Source organism: Cryptomeria japonica, chromosome 6 (genome assembly GCF_030272615.1).
Source record: "Cryptomeria japonica chromosome 6, Sugi_1.0, whole genome shotgun sequence".
In the NCBI taxonomy this organism is placed as follows: Eukaryota; Viridiplantae; Streptophyta; class Pinopsida; order Cupressales; family Cupressaceae; genus Cryptomeria; species Cryptomeria japonica.
The window spans coordinates 164,349,167-164,363,949 of record NC_081410.1 but is presented as its reverse complement, the minus strand read 5'-3'; the positions used below and the strand labels follow the sequence as shown (position 1 = coordinate 164,363,949).

Here is a 14,783-nt window from a genome sequence, read left to right as displayed (position 1 = left end):
CCACCAATGGTCCAAGTAATGTCCCAAATGCCACAGGGACTTGGAAAGTTCAAGGGAATGTCCCCCTTTCCAAAACTGGATAGCCTGGTCCATTTGGTGCATAAAAATAGAAAAAAGTAATTTTTGAGGAAAAAAATGCGAAAACAACCTAAAAATTATAAGAGGGAATTGTCATTGCAAATTTGTCATGAGCCCAGCTATAACATATTAATCATCAAATAAATTCAGAAAATTGTCTTACTCCATAAGACTACACAATTTTCTGTAATCCAATCAAGCCAAGGCAAATCGAAAGAAAATACTGACTCTATTCTATTGATCCAATTCAACTCCAATGCTTATGATAATATATACCAAACAAATATTTTGGAACAGCGATTTATTACTGTAGACAGAGATAGAATGGTAAGATCGTAACATGGTAATGAGCTAAGTTGCCAGTTCGGGTTCGGGTTCCGGTTCGGGTTCGAAGAACCCGGTACGCCGGTACGGCAAAATTTTGAAAAGGGGTTTGGGTTCGTTTGGGTTCGTTAGTACAAAAACATGTAAATTTATATATATATATATATATATATTTTATATATATATATCAAAGCCTATAAGCATGAATTAAAATATGCATGTCACATAGCATCATATGAACAACAAAACAAACATAAACTTGTAATCATAGCATCATGATCATACCATAATTGATAATAGCATCATATACATCAAGTTTAATATCAAAATGACAAAATATTCAAGTATCATTGTTTCAACTTTCAAAAATATAAACTTAAAAGTTTAATCATCAAATGGATCATCTAATTCTTCATCCTCCTCCTCCTCCTCCTCCTCATCCTCATTGACATTGACATTACATGAGCCAATGCCACTTGCACTTGCACTATAAGTTGGCTCAATTTCCGAGTCATCAAGTGTCAATGCAAGAAGCTGAGAACCAGGAGCATCCAAATCAGTATGCTCTGGCTCTATATCCCACATGTTTGTTTCCCCTTGTGTGTAGTCATGTTGTTTGTGTGAAAGAAGACGTAGGTTGGAATGCACATATACTAAATTCTCCGCTCTTTTTGATAGCAGCCTATTGCGCTTTACTGAGTGGATGAAAGAGTATGTGCTCCAATTTCTTTCTGAAGCAGATGAACTAGCAACCTATGAAGACAAAGTAAACAATTAAAGTTATACATTAATAAAAATAAAATTACTAGCAACCTATGAAGACAAAGTAAACTATAAATAAACTAAAACTTGTAAATTAAAAATTTTAATTAATTAAACTTACTTGTGATAAAACTTTTATAGCGAGGGGTTGTAGGTGTTGGAAGCATGTGCCATGGAAGTACCACCAGCTATGAGCATCTTTCTTGGATCTATGACGAAGTGCATCAACACGTAGACCATTCCCATTTGCGAATTCTATGAACTCATTTGTAACAACATCTCGCAAATCATCATCGGGATATAGTCTAAGAAATGCTGCCTTATACCCATCAGATACTTCTAGATCTCTCCATGGTGGAATCCTTCCTGGTTTATCAAGAAACTGATTGCTATAGTACTTAGGTGTCAAGGCATAGGCAAGAAGGTGCAAAGGAGTGGTCATCTTATTCCACCTCTCTACAATAATTAATTCCAGTTCTTTGAAGAATTTCTCCTGAGGATCATTCTCTTTTTCATTTATAGTGAACTTTATTTTTTCAAGCATTGAATCAATGCCATCATAAATCTCACCTATGCAAGGCCTATCCATGTCTGTATAGCGAATCATGCTCATGATGGGCTCAGTGATACTTAGGAGATATGTAACAAGATCCCACCATTTCTCATCCAATATTCTATCCCTAATTTTTCCTGCCCTCTCAGTGCTACTTTGCTTCCATACAGTCCAATTGGTGCTGATCACCATATTGCATAGTGCCACTCTAACTTTCACAAGTCGTCTTAAGACGATTGTGTTTGATGCAAAACGGGTCTCAGCAACCTATAACACAAATTAATGCCAAATTATTAAAAAATAAAGCCAAACTTTAAAGAAGAATACACAATATAGCTTACACAATGATATTATTAACATTGAAAATTCAAAAAAATCAGAAAATGTAAAATTAAATTACTATTTCACTTACCTTCAATAGCTCCAAATTCGAATAGGTTCTAAAAATCCCTTGAGACATGTGGTGGTTTGTGATGAACATCTGGATGTCCTCAGCCTCTGCATACACATCTCTGATCCATTTTATTTTTTGCCCAATCCTTTGTAGCATAAGATTGAGCGAATGTACCGCACAAGGTGTCCAAAAGATGTGATCATAGCGTTGCTCAACCAACAAACCAGCAGCTCTACAATTTTTTGCATTGTCCGTTATGACTTGGACAACATTGCGGGGTCCCACAGACTCAATGGCAGAGATGAGAATTTCTGCAATAAATTCGCCATCTTTTATTTGGCCCTCACAATCCACAGCTCTCAAAAACATTGCCCCTTTAGGGGACACCGCTATGACATTGATCAAGGGACGGTTTTTAGCATCTTTCCACCCATCTGAAACAATTGTTACACCTGTCTCAACCCACGAATCCCTTATGGGTTTCAATGCATCTTCAACCCTCTTCACCTCTTTCTCCAATAATGTTCCACGTACCTTCTCATAACCGGGGCCCTTATACCCTCTTGGTGCCTCATTAACACTTTTTATCATTTGCTTCCAATATGGGGAGCGAACAACATTGAATGACAAACCATTTGCATAAATGCACCTTACTATATCTTGATCAGCATTGTCTCTACTCTCATTTTGGAATGCGGTTTCTAAAGGCCCTTTTGTTCTTTTACGTGTCAAGGGTGGTGCACTTTGAGGTTCATTTGTGGCAAAGAAGGGGTGGTCTTCTACTACAATACTGGGATTAGAAGGGCCTTGCATTCCCCTTGTTTTCTTTGATGCGGTTTGGTTCAATCTACGGGCTTCCCTCTCTTCTGCTGCCTCATGCTCCCTAATATATTTCATCACTATCTCATCTGGTATAGGTTTACCATTTTTGCCAGGGCATTTTTTGATGCCTCTTCCTTTTATTCCACACAAATGGCCTACCACTCGATAATATGAACTATTACGTTCAATATCACATCCATGGCATTTCCAACGGAATCCCCCACCTCCCGGAAGTTGTTTTATAATGTCCACATATTTCCATAAGGGAGAATTTGGATCATTTCTTTGTTTTGCAATTACTTGTTCATTGCCAATGGAGGAAGATGTAGATGCCATTCTAGTTCCTATGGCAAGAAATAAAATAAACATATTCAAAAACAAAAACTAAATAATGAAAAAAAATTCAAGTTTCATGTTTGACAATTTGTGAAACAAAAATAGTTGGAAAAAAATGTTTAAAAACCTACCTCTTGCTGCCAATGGAAGCTTGAAAATGTATGGAAATGATGCTGCAACACTTGTTGAAGCTTCTAAAATCAGTCTTCAACTCCTCCTCTTTGATCTTGGAAGCCAAATTTTGTTCAACCTCTCTTCAACCTGCTCTCATAAAAAATTTGTTTGCAACACAAATGAGGTGAAATGTGTCAATAAGATGTTTTAGAAGTGTTTTTTAGGTTATAATTTTCGCTTTTTTAAAGGCGGAATTGAAAAAAAAAAAAAATTTGGTTTGTTTTTTAACTTATTGGGCCGCCCAGCCACGCGGGTTCGACTGGGTCCACCCGGGTTCGACTGGGTTCGACCCCGGGTTCGACTGGGTTCGACCCGGGTCGAACCCACCCTGGGTTTTACGAACCCTGGTCGAACCCGGGTCGAACCGGACCCGTACCACGGACCCGGTCGAACCCGGACCCGTACCAGGGCTTCCCAGGGGCGAACCCTGCAACTTAGGTAATGAGCAGCGTTCAAAATAATATTAACCCCAATATGGTCAACGAGTGAAACAAACTGAAGGCAATGACAAACATTTGAAGAGACTAAGTAATCACAGCATGCAGGCTTAAATACTTGAGGCAGCGATAAGTAATTAAGGCTCTCATAATCACAACAACCAATAAACTAAAGGTTAATGGAAATGAGATAAAGGATGTGATTAACAAACGAGTGGTGTCCACAGTTGAAGGGACAGCAACTTAATTAGTTACAAAGAGTCACCACTTTGGGGGAGGACATAACCTTCCAAGCCCGATGAAGGGGTATAAAAGAACAACACATATGCATTCAAGGAGGCATCAAAAAACTAGAATCTCTGAGCATTCGAATTAATAAGAGTGCAGACCTAGAACATACATATTAACCAGCAGTTATATAATTATCTAATACTGTGATATGAAGATAATGCATAATGACTTGGCTGATTTATTACTAGTTTTTCATTTGAAAAAAGTAGGAATGTATGCATAATTAATAATGAAATAGGAATACTATATAAATAACACATTGCTACTGCTATATTTATCAATATATGTTGTTATTCTTGTTAATATGTAACCTATACATAAAACAATAGATATAACAATTCTTTTAAAATTATCACCCAATCTACCAGTCCATCATGGAGGAGAGATAGGGCATATGAGGAGTGCAAGTAGCATAAGGGTCCATTCGAGTTGGTAACCCCGGGTTGGGCTGGGAGGCCAAATGGTGGGTGTCACTTCGTGCTCCTGGGCTTGATGGACAGGCTCGAGGTGCCTTGTATGATCTCCCGTGGTCCTTCATAATAATGTGGATAGGTTATTGGGTAAAGCTTTAAGGGACTCCCACATTCACATTATGACTATTATTATAATTTTAGAATTCTATTTTAATATTGTTGAATTAAATGTTTATTTATCTTTTGATAACTAGCCTGGTTGCAGGCTCTAAATCAAGATATTGAGTTGACAATTCATATCCCCAAGCATAATCCAAACCCCATTTGGGGAATTCTAGGGCAAATCGAGATATCCCAATAGGGGACATTACAAAATTTAACATATGGTATTTAATTTTATATGGAAAATAGAACCATATAATATAATATTTATATTGTATCAAAATTAGCTGAAAATTTAGAGCTATGTTCCCAACATGGTATCCAAATTCTGATCAAGTTTCAAGTCATAATTGTTGAAATGTAGCTAGGTTGAATCCCTAGCTTACTAAATTTTCATGTGGCCCTTGGCCTTAAAATTAAGTATATTGATGTAATCATTTAATGTATATGGCTGGGCCCAATTTGGATGCTTATGTAACTTGCATATTGATTAATTATATCATGTAATTGGGCTGGGCCCAAATGGAACTTAATGTAACTTGTGAACATTGAAAGGGCAGGCCCTATTTGGGCGGTCAATTTATGTGACTTGTAATGGTTATGGGGCAAGACCGATCCTTTATGTAACTTGTAACTCAACAGGTCGGGCCCTATTGAACATGTAACTTGTAACTTGTAAATTATATAGGTCAAGGCCTATTTGTAATGCATAGGAAATACATTTGAATTATTGTAACTTAGCGGCAAAATACACAAGGCCGACCAGGTATTATGTTATGCTTAATCTCCTATATGTAAGGAGACTTGAGAATCACAAACACAATCTAAGCAAGCGAACTTATGACTGCTGCTACACAAGGTGTGCTATCTAAGCAAACTAGGTCTGCTACATGATCAGCATATGCAACATCAGTGAATCTATAAGTTTGACGAATTTATACAAGGGCTGCTGAAGTTGTTCAAGGGCTGAGCGAAGCAATTCATGTGCTGAGCGAAAGCATTCAAGAGCTGCCAAACTATCATATGAGGACCAGCAAATTTCACTCAGGGTCTGGGTTTGCACATAATATTCTGAATGATTCGATCATATTCAGATCTGATCAGGACATCAGATAAGTGTGTTTAGTTGACATTCATATTTGTGCCCTATCTGGGCTAAGTTGTAACTGTTTTCTGCCCTTAATAATATTCAGATCTGAGACTTTGGTTGCTGGGTTTTTCCTCCAATAGGGAGGTTTTCCCAGGGTATATTTGTGTTGTGTGCTTTACATTACTGTGTATTTTGTTTCTGCTACCTATTTGTTAATCTGATCACTAAAAACCAAAGTTACCCCAAGTTTCTGGGACGGGGACGGCAGGGGACGGCAAAGGGGACGGCTATATAAAATATAAGAAAAATTTAAAATATATAGGAAAATTTCAAAATTCTAAATGTTCATATGAAAACATGGATAAAGCATGCATACATACATTATATTCATATGAAAACAATAAAACATGGATATAGCATGTGTATGATACTATGAAAAGTTGAAAACATTTTGGAATGTAAATTCTGAACATACAACATTGTTAATACTCAATAGACAATATACAATTATGCATTCATAAATCAGAATTTCAATTCATTCACATTTTCAATATGCATATCAATAGACTCAAAGGTTAAATTTTCCCTACTTCTATCGATGCAGTTTCCCCCCATATTTTTCAACAGGGGTTTGGGGGCAGCGCCCCCAAGGTGGGGTCAAGGGGCATCACCCCTTGCGCGCTCCCTATCGCGATACAGGGCGGGGTTGAGGGGCAGCACCCCGCAAGGCCAAAAAAACTTATTCTTCAATAAAGGCGTTGGGTGTTATTTTTCTATTGACTCGCCGAGTTTGGCGATTTTCTAATCTCTGTGTCAAAATGCCCAAAGGCTACACTACTGCCATATAGTTTCATTGTCAAAATTATGAATTAAATTAATAAATTTAAAATTTAATTAATGTTATCTTTTAATTTTTTTTTATTTTTAATAACAATTTTTATTAATAAGGGGCCTATATTAGAAAACTTAAATAAAAAATTGAAAATACAACTTTTTTAATTTTTTTAATATTTTTTAAGAGTCCCAGGACGAATTGGGGATGTCCCAACCATCCCCAAGACGTACGGACGTCCCCCAAAGCTAGGGCAGGCGTCCCCCTGTTTCGAGGACGTCCCCTCAAAAAACAGGGCAATTTGGGGACGAGGGGAAACGTCCCCTGGCCGTCCCCAAGTCCCCGAAACGTCCCCAGGACGGGGATGGGGGTTTTCAAGTCGGGGACGCGTCCCCGGGTAACTCTGCTAAAAACTAACATGGTATCAGAGCCAGGTCCAGGCTAGGAGCCCCAAGCACATGAGAGGTGTGGCTTAAGGGGGGGTGTTGGTGTTGGAAATAAGCCACACCCGGACCGACGATGGATTGGTCCAAGAGGGGCTAGTAGCTCAGTGGTAGAGCACTCCAGCAGCATATGGAAGGTCCTAGGTTCGAGTCCTAGCTGGTCCATGTCTCAACAATAATCATCAATTCACTCCTCAAATGGCCATGAAACATCAATAATTTGACAATACATGGTTAAATGATCTCCAAACGACCTGAAATATTGAATGAAGCATCTTGATATCAATGTCCATGTTTCCATCAAAAATCAGATTAAAATTTGTCTGAAATTTTAGCTGAATTCTACTGACTGCAAAAATTGTGTTTTGCCAATAATTCGTCCATGTGATGTCAAATTGGACTAATGGTGTGTTGTATTTGGACACATTTCCATATGCCTATCAAAATATCAGATCACTGTCCATTTTTCGATAATTCAGGCCTGCATTCCTATGTTCCTACATAGTCCAGATCTACATGTTCCCAAGAACAGAAGAAAACTTGGAGAAAGAAATGTTTGAAGCTCAATCGACATCAAAGAGCAGTGAAGGAACATCCGACCAACACTATTGAGGAGAAAGAAGCAGTAGGAGGTACTGGGACATCTGACTCATCAACTCACGATAGTTCATTGAGCTCCATTATAGAACATATTCTGTATAAATTATTTTAAGTCACCCCATTTCCAAGAAGGGATTTTCCCACATTGGGTATTCCTTTGATAAATTCCTTGTCTCCTAATGTGCTGGAGTATTTTCTTTGTGTATAAATTTCATTTATTTTCCATACACTTACTGTTATTTGAATTTTGACCAGTGGAAGATTGACTAATTCGTGTGTACTGCACATTTGAACATTCTTGAGAAAGTACAATTGTAGTTACTTAATTTTTAGTCGTTAATTGAGAAAATTTGATCCGACTTGATGAATTGTCATGAGAATATCCAAGGCAATCGCAGATTAGCAAATATTTGCATGCAGTACTAAACCATAGCAAGCCATTAGTATCAAGATGGAACACTTAACCTAGACAACCATAAGCAAAGATCCTTCTTGCTTTCAGATCATTATTGAAAGACTAACCTTCCCCTTTGCCTAGAAGAAGGATTCGATAGGACTGCTTCTGTAATGTCCCTTTTCTGGTCCATTGCCCATCCATGGAAACCTCCAACTTTCTTGGAGAGCACTAGCATTCTTGGGAAGATATTCTGACAATGACAGAGAATTCCAGGAGCCGAAATGAATACAATGGTAACATTCGTGTGCCAATTCAACATTCAAGATATTTCAATTTACAAACCCCGATTTTGGAGAGAGTGAACTTGGGTCATTCAGAAGCCAAAGTACAGAAACCCTTTAGGCAATCAAATTCATGGACAAAAACCCACCTAGCTGATCAAGTAGACTCACACAAGATTCACAGGTTTGCTTATTTTTATTTGGAAAATCAGGTTAAATGCTCGTAACTTTAAGTTTAGATGCATTGAAGATTGGATATAATCACCACATGAGTATTGGACAAACTATAAATATAATTAAAAAATTCTTTTTGTTGAAATCATTGAAGATATTTATATGGAAAATTTACTATATTCTGAAGCTTCCAAAAAATATTTATTATAAATGTGAAGGTTTTAAAGTATTTATTGAGAATAATGTAAGGTTTATTTGGACCATCCTTACCATTTTGGTTGACTGTACATATACAAAGGCAGTGTTAACATTTTTTAAAGAGGGTAGCGATTATTATAAGGGAGGCAATTTTCATCTTGAAAGCCTTCAACAAAGTCTGTCCCAGCCCTGAAGTATTAGTATTTTGGAGGGTGTGTGAGTTTATCTTGGAGAGAGTATCAATTCCCCTTAGGCGTATCATTGATGTCTTAAAAATTCTGCAGCTTCACATTCAATCAGCCTTCTATAAGGAATCACAAGAAGTGATCTCTACATCAGGTATTGAGCATTCAGATCAGCAGCAATCTCAGACAGAAATTATTATAACAAGCACTTGACAGCTACAAAAATTATCCACAGAAGTTTGAAGAGTAAATTAATCCAACAAATATCAGCTATTGGGACATCATCAAGCATTCCGAGTATTCACTCCACTGTAATTTCAGTGTGTATGCTTAAGTGTTTGACAAACTGTACACTTACAGTTGATTGACAAATGAAGTTATAATTTCTAAAATTGAAAGCAATTATTGGATTATTTGCTAGCTGTCTGTTAAAAAGCTCACGTGTCTTAATTTGCATGGCAAAATGTTTGTGAATGTTTACTTGTTTTGAAAAAAGCTACGTTACCCAGAGTTTCAGGGACGGTGATTTTTTTTGGCCAGTTTTGGGACAGCTAGGGGCAAAGGGCATGGCTATATAAAAATAGGGAAGATTAAAATATATAAGGAAATTTAAAATATTCATATGAAAACGTGGATAAAGCATGCACATATACATTATAGAACCTTAAAATATAAGAACTAGCAGAGTTCTCATGCTAAATTTGTGTTAAATTGAGAGTCAAGGTCAAATTGCTTATAGAATTCATTGTCAAAATTCACTGTCAATATGTAGAATTTATGGGGATGTCCCCTAGGAGTCCCCTGTCCCCGGGACAGGGATGCCTGAAAAAAAAACCAGGGATGCATCCCCAGGTAACGTAGGAAAAAATTGTTGCAGCTGTTCTTAATCAAAATATTGATTGGTTTTCAATGTTCTACCAAATGTTTGACTAAATGCCTGTGAGCTAAAGTTGGAAAGTGGCAAGTTGTTGAAAAATTTTGGTAGGGACACTATAGCTGCTACCTTTCACACTTGGCTTTCTTTGTTTTCTATCCTGACCAAGGTTCTTCCCCATCTCCTTTTGTGATGGTTCCCTTGGTGTGATGGTACTGCTCTAGCTTTTTTTTTGTGCAGCTTATCTTTCTATGAATTCAGATTTTCAAGTTATGTTTACTTCTCCCTCCTGATTTTGCAATTTTGTAATGTTATCCTCTCAAAAGTGGCTTGGTGGTGTAAGTATAGTTGGGTGGTTAGCGGCACAGGTTATAGCATTTGCTTCAGATCATTGGATGGGGTTTTGAATAAGAAACTGCCTCTGGCCCTTTCCCCTCTCACTGCAACTTGTGTTTTCTTTATTTTCTCAGCTTTCTGTCATTTGGCTTTATATGTTTTGAGAGTTTGAAATTTTATTGATGTGACTTCCCAGAACTCTCTTTTCTTGCATGCTGAATCTGTCTCTGCTATGGCCAAACACGTCCCTTGTAATGTTGCCCCATTACCCCTTTCCAGTGCCATGATCTCTCTGTTGGGCTGATAGTGTTTTCTGAGAAGAGATCAAGGATTAAAGATTTATGACGATAAGCAGACCTTTTAATTTTCACAGTATCTGGATTGTCCATTAAAATACATATGCCAAGAGTCTTGTATATAATAAGCTAGTTAGAGATAAATCCTGAAAAGAGATAATTATTTTACTGTAAAACTACATTAGTGTCAATAGCATAAAACATTGTTCATGGGGTTCTGGTGTAATGAAAATGTGTGGCAATTGTAAGAATGCAACCTAGGTTCAAATTAAACATCACCGCAAGAATGCAGCTCATAACTCCAATGAACATGTGGCTTGAATCATAAGAGTTTGGCCTAGGTTCAAATCTGCCTCACAATATAAGTCAGCTCATAATCCCCACAAACATATAAACATGTGGGAAGGTTAGCCTCACGATATAAGGTAGGCTGAATCATAAGACTGTGACTTAGTTTCAAATCTACCTCACCATATAAGCCGGCCCAAAATTGCAACAAACATACAAACGTATCGGAAGGTTTTGGTCAAATGATTTTGTGGTACGTTTAAGCCTATAAATAAGAGGCAGCCCATAGCTCAAATCTTTTACACACAGTTGACTTATACATTTGATTAAATTGCAATGCATACAGAAGGTATGACAGAAATAGTTCCATTGACTGTTCACATAAAAATTCTCCACGGTTCACATACCCGCGAACAGGAGGCAATTCGCCCAAAGTGTCCTCTTCTTCATTGGCAAGAGTCTCAGCTTTGTCTCTGCTATTTGTATTCTCTGCAATGTCTTCGCTACATGTTCTATCGCCCGCCATTTCCTGCAAGGACTAGCATTTTCAAAACCTCGCCAGAACCAAGAATTATGTTCAGAAAAAAAAAATATAATGGCAACTGCGCAAAGAAGACAAGCCTTGGCACCTAGAATGGAAGCACACCGGCCATATATTAACAATTCCTGAGCAATAAATAAACTGAATGAAGAAAGAATCTCATGAGAACATATCCCGCAAAAGCCGGAAATATTGTAATTAAACAGGATCCCCACTGCGCCCCTCAAAACCCTAGGGCTTAACAGCTCGAGACTGAAACTTGAGGCCACCGAGCTGTCAAAATTCAGCGCAGAGAGAGTTAAACAGAGTTCCTGCGCTACATCTGACGAATCTCAGCCGTCCAATATCATAGGAGCTGCAGATGCTTTAAACCAAAAATATTCTGAGCTCCACGAACACAATAAATCATACATTCCTTCTCAAAAACTTCCTTCACTCTTCTGCAATTATTACCAATATTCATCTCGTGGGCATATCACTGTATAACATTAAACCTTAATCTTTCAAATCTTCACAGGCGCCCAACCCGGTAGCTTAAATATCCCCCCACTCCAGGAAAATCCAACGCTCATCAATTCGTCAATCCTCAGCTTTATTCCTAACCGTCCGATTCTAGCTAAGGGTTCTATCTCTCAAGTTTGAATCTTAAACGGCCATTTTACCGGCCGCTCTAAGTTTTTGGGCTTGGTTACTGGCTTAGCCGGTGACTTTTTGCTCACGTGTCAATTTGCTGCCATCGTTCCCGTTTAACCCGTACCTTCCGGAAAAGTGTTATATTTGCCTTCTTATTTTACCCCACAGTAATTTTGACTTTTTCTCAGGTGTCGTGTTGTATACCTAGTCAAAAGTAAAAACAGGGTAAAAGCTGGAGTATTTGTAACGCCCAATTAACAATAGGGTTGGTATTATTACTTTCAATTTATCAGGGTTTCGAATCATTTGAGAAATCCTTGACTTTATCAATGGGTAGTTTTAAAAAAAATTATACATTTTTTAAATGAAAACAACTGGGTAGGTTAAAAATTTAAATACATTTTTTTTAAGTGAAAACAATTGGACTATTTACATTAAGTCAACTGTACATATTTAATTTATAATAATAAGTAGGAGATCTAATCTATCAAAGTCACTCAAAAATCAAATTTGTTTCAATTGTACCTCTAGATTTTGAAATATAGTGGATGGCTTGATTAAGGAAGAGATCATCATCATCTATAACCACATGAGTTTAAATTTAAAAGTAGTAATTACAATTCAAGACCTATTTTCTTGATTTAAACTTGTAGGAAATAAATGCTTCAACACAATTTACTTGGAACAAATAATTAATATAGGAATTCAACAAATAAATTAAATATACTGAGCTCTTAATTTGATGAAGAAAAAATTAATGCTAGGGGAAGAGTACCAATAGCCATCATAGTGAAAACACCATTAATAAATTTGTTTTGTACCAATAGCCGTTTTTTGTCATTTTTTGTTCATAATTGGCCCATTTGTGCACCACTATTAGAACATTTGTGCAAAACTATTGGGACATTTGTCCACAAGTACTGGTGATTTTGAATGGACGGTTACTGGAACATCTTTAGTTAGGCACCAGGCAACACTTTGAAATGTGTATTTTTTGACCTTTCATCTTTAGTTAGGCACCAAGCAACACTTTGAAATGTGTATTTTTTGACCTTTGTGCACATAACTAATTCCACAGCAGTTAAGTCGCATATGAAGACAATAAAAAAAAAAATCAAAATCCAATGTATTATTTAGCTATGACGGCTACGGTGCTCTTCCTGTAGTGGATTTCCACAATCCATGATAATGTATATGATTTTTTGAATTTGATTATGTGAGTGTTTTTTGCATCAAGGTTTTGGATCACACTTTGTGATCCATCATCAAGATGAGATAGAGATTATAAGGAGAATAAAGTAATTCATGTTGCAAACCTAAACATACTCGAAAGAGTGAGAAAGGAGGGAGGAGTGCCTAGATAGGACAAGTGCTAAGTGGCACGAAAATAAATTAAGAATAATAATAAACAAAGAGATGAAATACTAAAATAAAAGTAAAGGAAATAAACACAGAATTAGGAAAAAACATCAACAAAATTTTCAAAAAGTCAACAAAAAAGAAAGAAAAATAAGATAACAAAGATATGACAAAATAATACAAATAACATAAAAATGCTAATAAACAAGATAAAGAAAACAAAAATTTGAAAAAGAAGAAAAGAAATGTAGAGATATGAAAAATAAAATTACTGGAAATGTTAACAAACTAGATCATCACTTACCAAAAAAAACTAATATACTAGACAACAACTTAATTATAAGCATATTTATAAAAGCACCTCATGACAAACTTAGACTAAACAACTAATATATGAATGTGGATTTATGTGCTTTTAGAATAGTTAAGGAGGAATTCTTATTAATCTAGTTTAAATATCATGATGCCACTTCTCTCTTAATTTGATGAAAAAATAAAATATGCTTAGCTCTTAATTTGATGAAAAAAAATTAATAAATAAATAAAATATACTTAGTACAAATAAATAAAATATATTTAGTTCTTACTTTGATGAAGAAAAAATTAATGCTATTAGATTTCGACAATTTATGATAGTGTATATGACTTTTGGAATTGATTGTGTGAGTGTTTTTTGCATCAATGTTTTGGATCACACTTTGTGATCCATCATCAAGATGAGATAGAGATCATAAGGAGAATAAAGTAATTCATGTTGCAGACCTAAACATACTTAAAAGAGTGAGAAAGGAGGGAGGAGTACCTAGATAGGACAAGTGCTAGGTGGCAAGAAAATAAATTAAGAATAATAATAAACAAAGAGATTAAATACGAAATAAAAGTAACGAAAATAAACGCATAACTAGATAAAAACTTCAAAAAGTCAACAAAAAAGAAGAAAAGTAAGATAGCAACGAAATGACAAAATAATACAAATAGCATAAAAATAATAATAAACAAGATAAAGAAAACGAAAAATTGAAAAAAAGAAAAAAAGAAATATAGAGATAAGGTGAAAAATGGCAAAGCCATACAAAAAATTACTACAAACATTAACAAACTATATCATCACTTACCAAAACATCTAGATATACAAGACAACAAATTAATAATAAGCAGATTTATAAACTACCTCATGACAATCTTAGATTAAACACTAATATAAGAATGTGGATTTATGTGCTTTTAGAATAGTTAAGGAGGAATTCTTGTTAATCTAGTTTAAATATCATCATTCAATGTAGCGTGCAATTAGTTACTAAGTCTCTTGTATAACATGTTGGCATGATCTACATGAATAAGCAATGTAAAATCAGGACTACCATTATTGATACTAGTAAATGAAGCAGTCTTGGCCATAATACCAGCATATCTATATAACCTATGAGGAATAGAACAAATGTTATATGATTCAAAGTAATTAAGCAACTATAAGGTCAACTCAAGATATAATGCTAGTCTAGGTATCTAG

At 36.0% G+C, this 14,783-nt stretch overlaps 2 protein-coding genes across 3 annotated transcripts in view; both read right to left on the bottom strand.

Moving 5' to 3' along the window:
- Positions 1 to 11,882, bottom strand: part of LOC131033308 (uncharacterized) — a 115,114-nt gene extending 103,232 nt beyond the window's left edge. The window contains exons 1-2 of one of the 2 annotated variants that reach the window (XM_057964494.2): positions 11,370 to 11,882; positions 11,148 to 11,269 (exon numbers count right to left, since the gene is read on the bottom strand). In XM_057964494.2, the coding sequence (XP_057820477.2) occupies positions 11,148 to 11,266 (119 nt within the window). In that variant the 5' untranslated portion in view covers positions 11,267 to 11,269; positions 11,370 to 11,882. Of the gene's footprint in view, positions 1 to 8,233; positions 8,359 to 11,147; positions 11,272 to 11,369 lie in introns of those variants that run through there. The other variant, XM_057964495.2, reaches the window with a different exon arrangement.
- On the bottom strand, positions 1,292 to 3,863 carry LOC131856064 (uncharacterized). Its single transcript, XM_059207268.1, has 2 exons — positions 3,401 to 3,863; positions 1,292 to 3,277 (listed from the first exon to the last, which is right to left on the bottom strand). The coding sequence occupies exon 2, from the start codon at positions 3,267 to 3,269 to the stop codon at positions 2,109 to 2,111; it is 1,161 nt and encodes a 386-aa protein (XP_059063251.1). The 5' UTR covers positions 3,270 to 3,277; positions 3,401 to 3,863; the 3' UTR covers positions 1,292 to 2,108.
- Positions 11,883 to 14,783: the final 2,901 nt, after the last annotated feature.

Excerpts from the sequence above, each read along its gene's own strand:
- LOC131856064 (XM_059207268.1), bottom strand. The coding sequence starts at position 3,269 with ATGGCATCTACATCTTCCTCCATTGGCAATGAACAAGTAATTGCAAAA.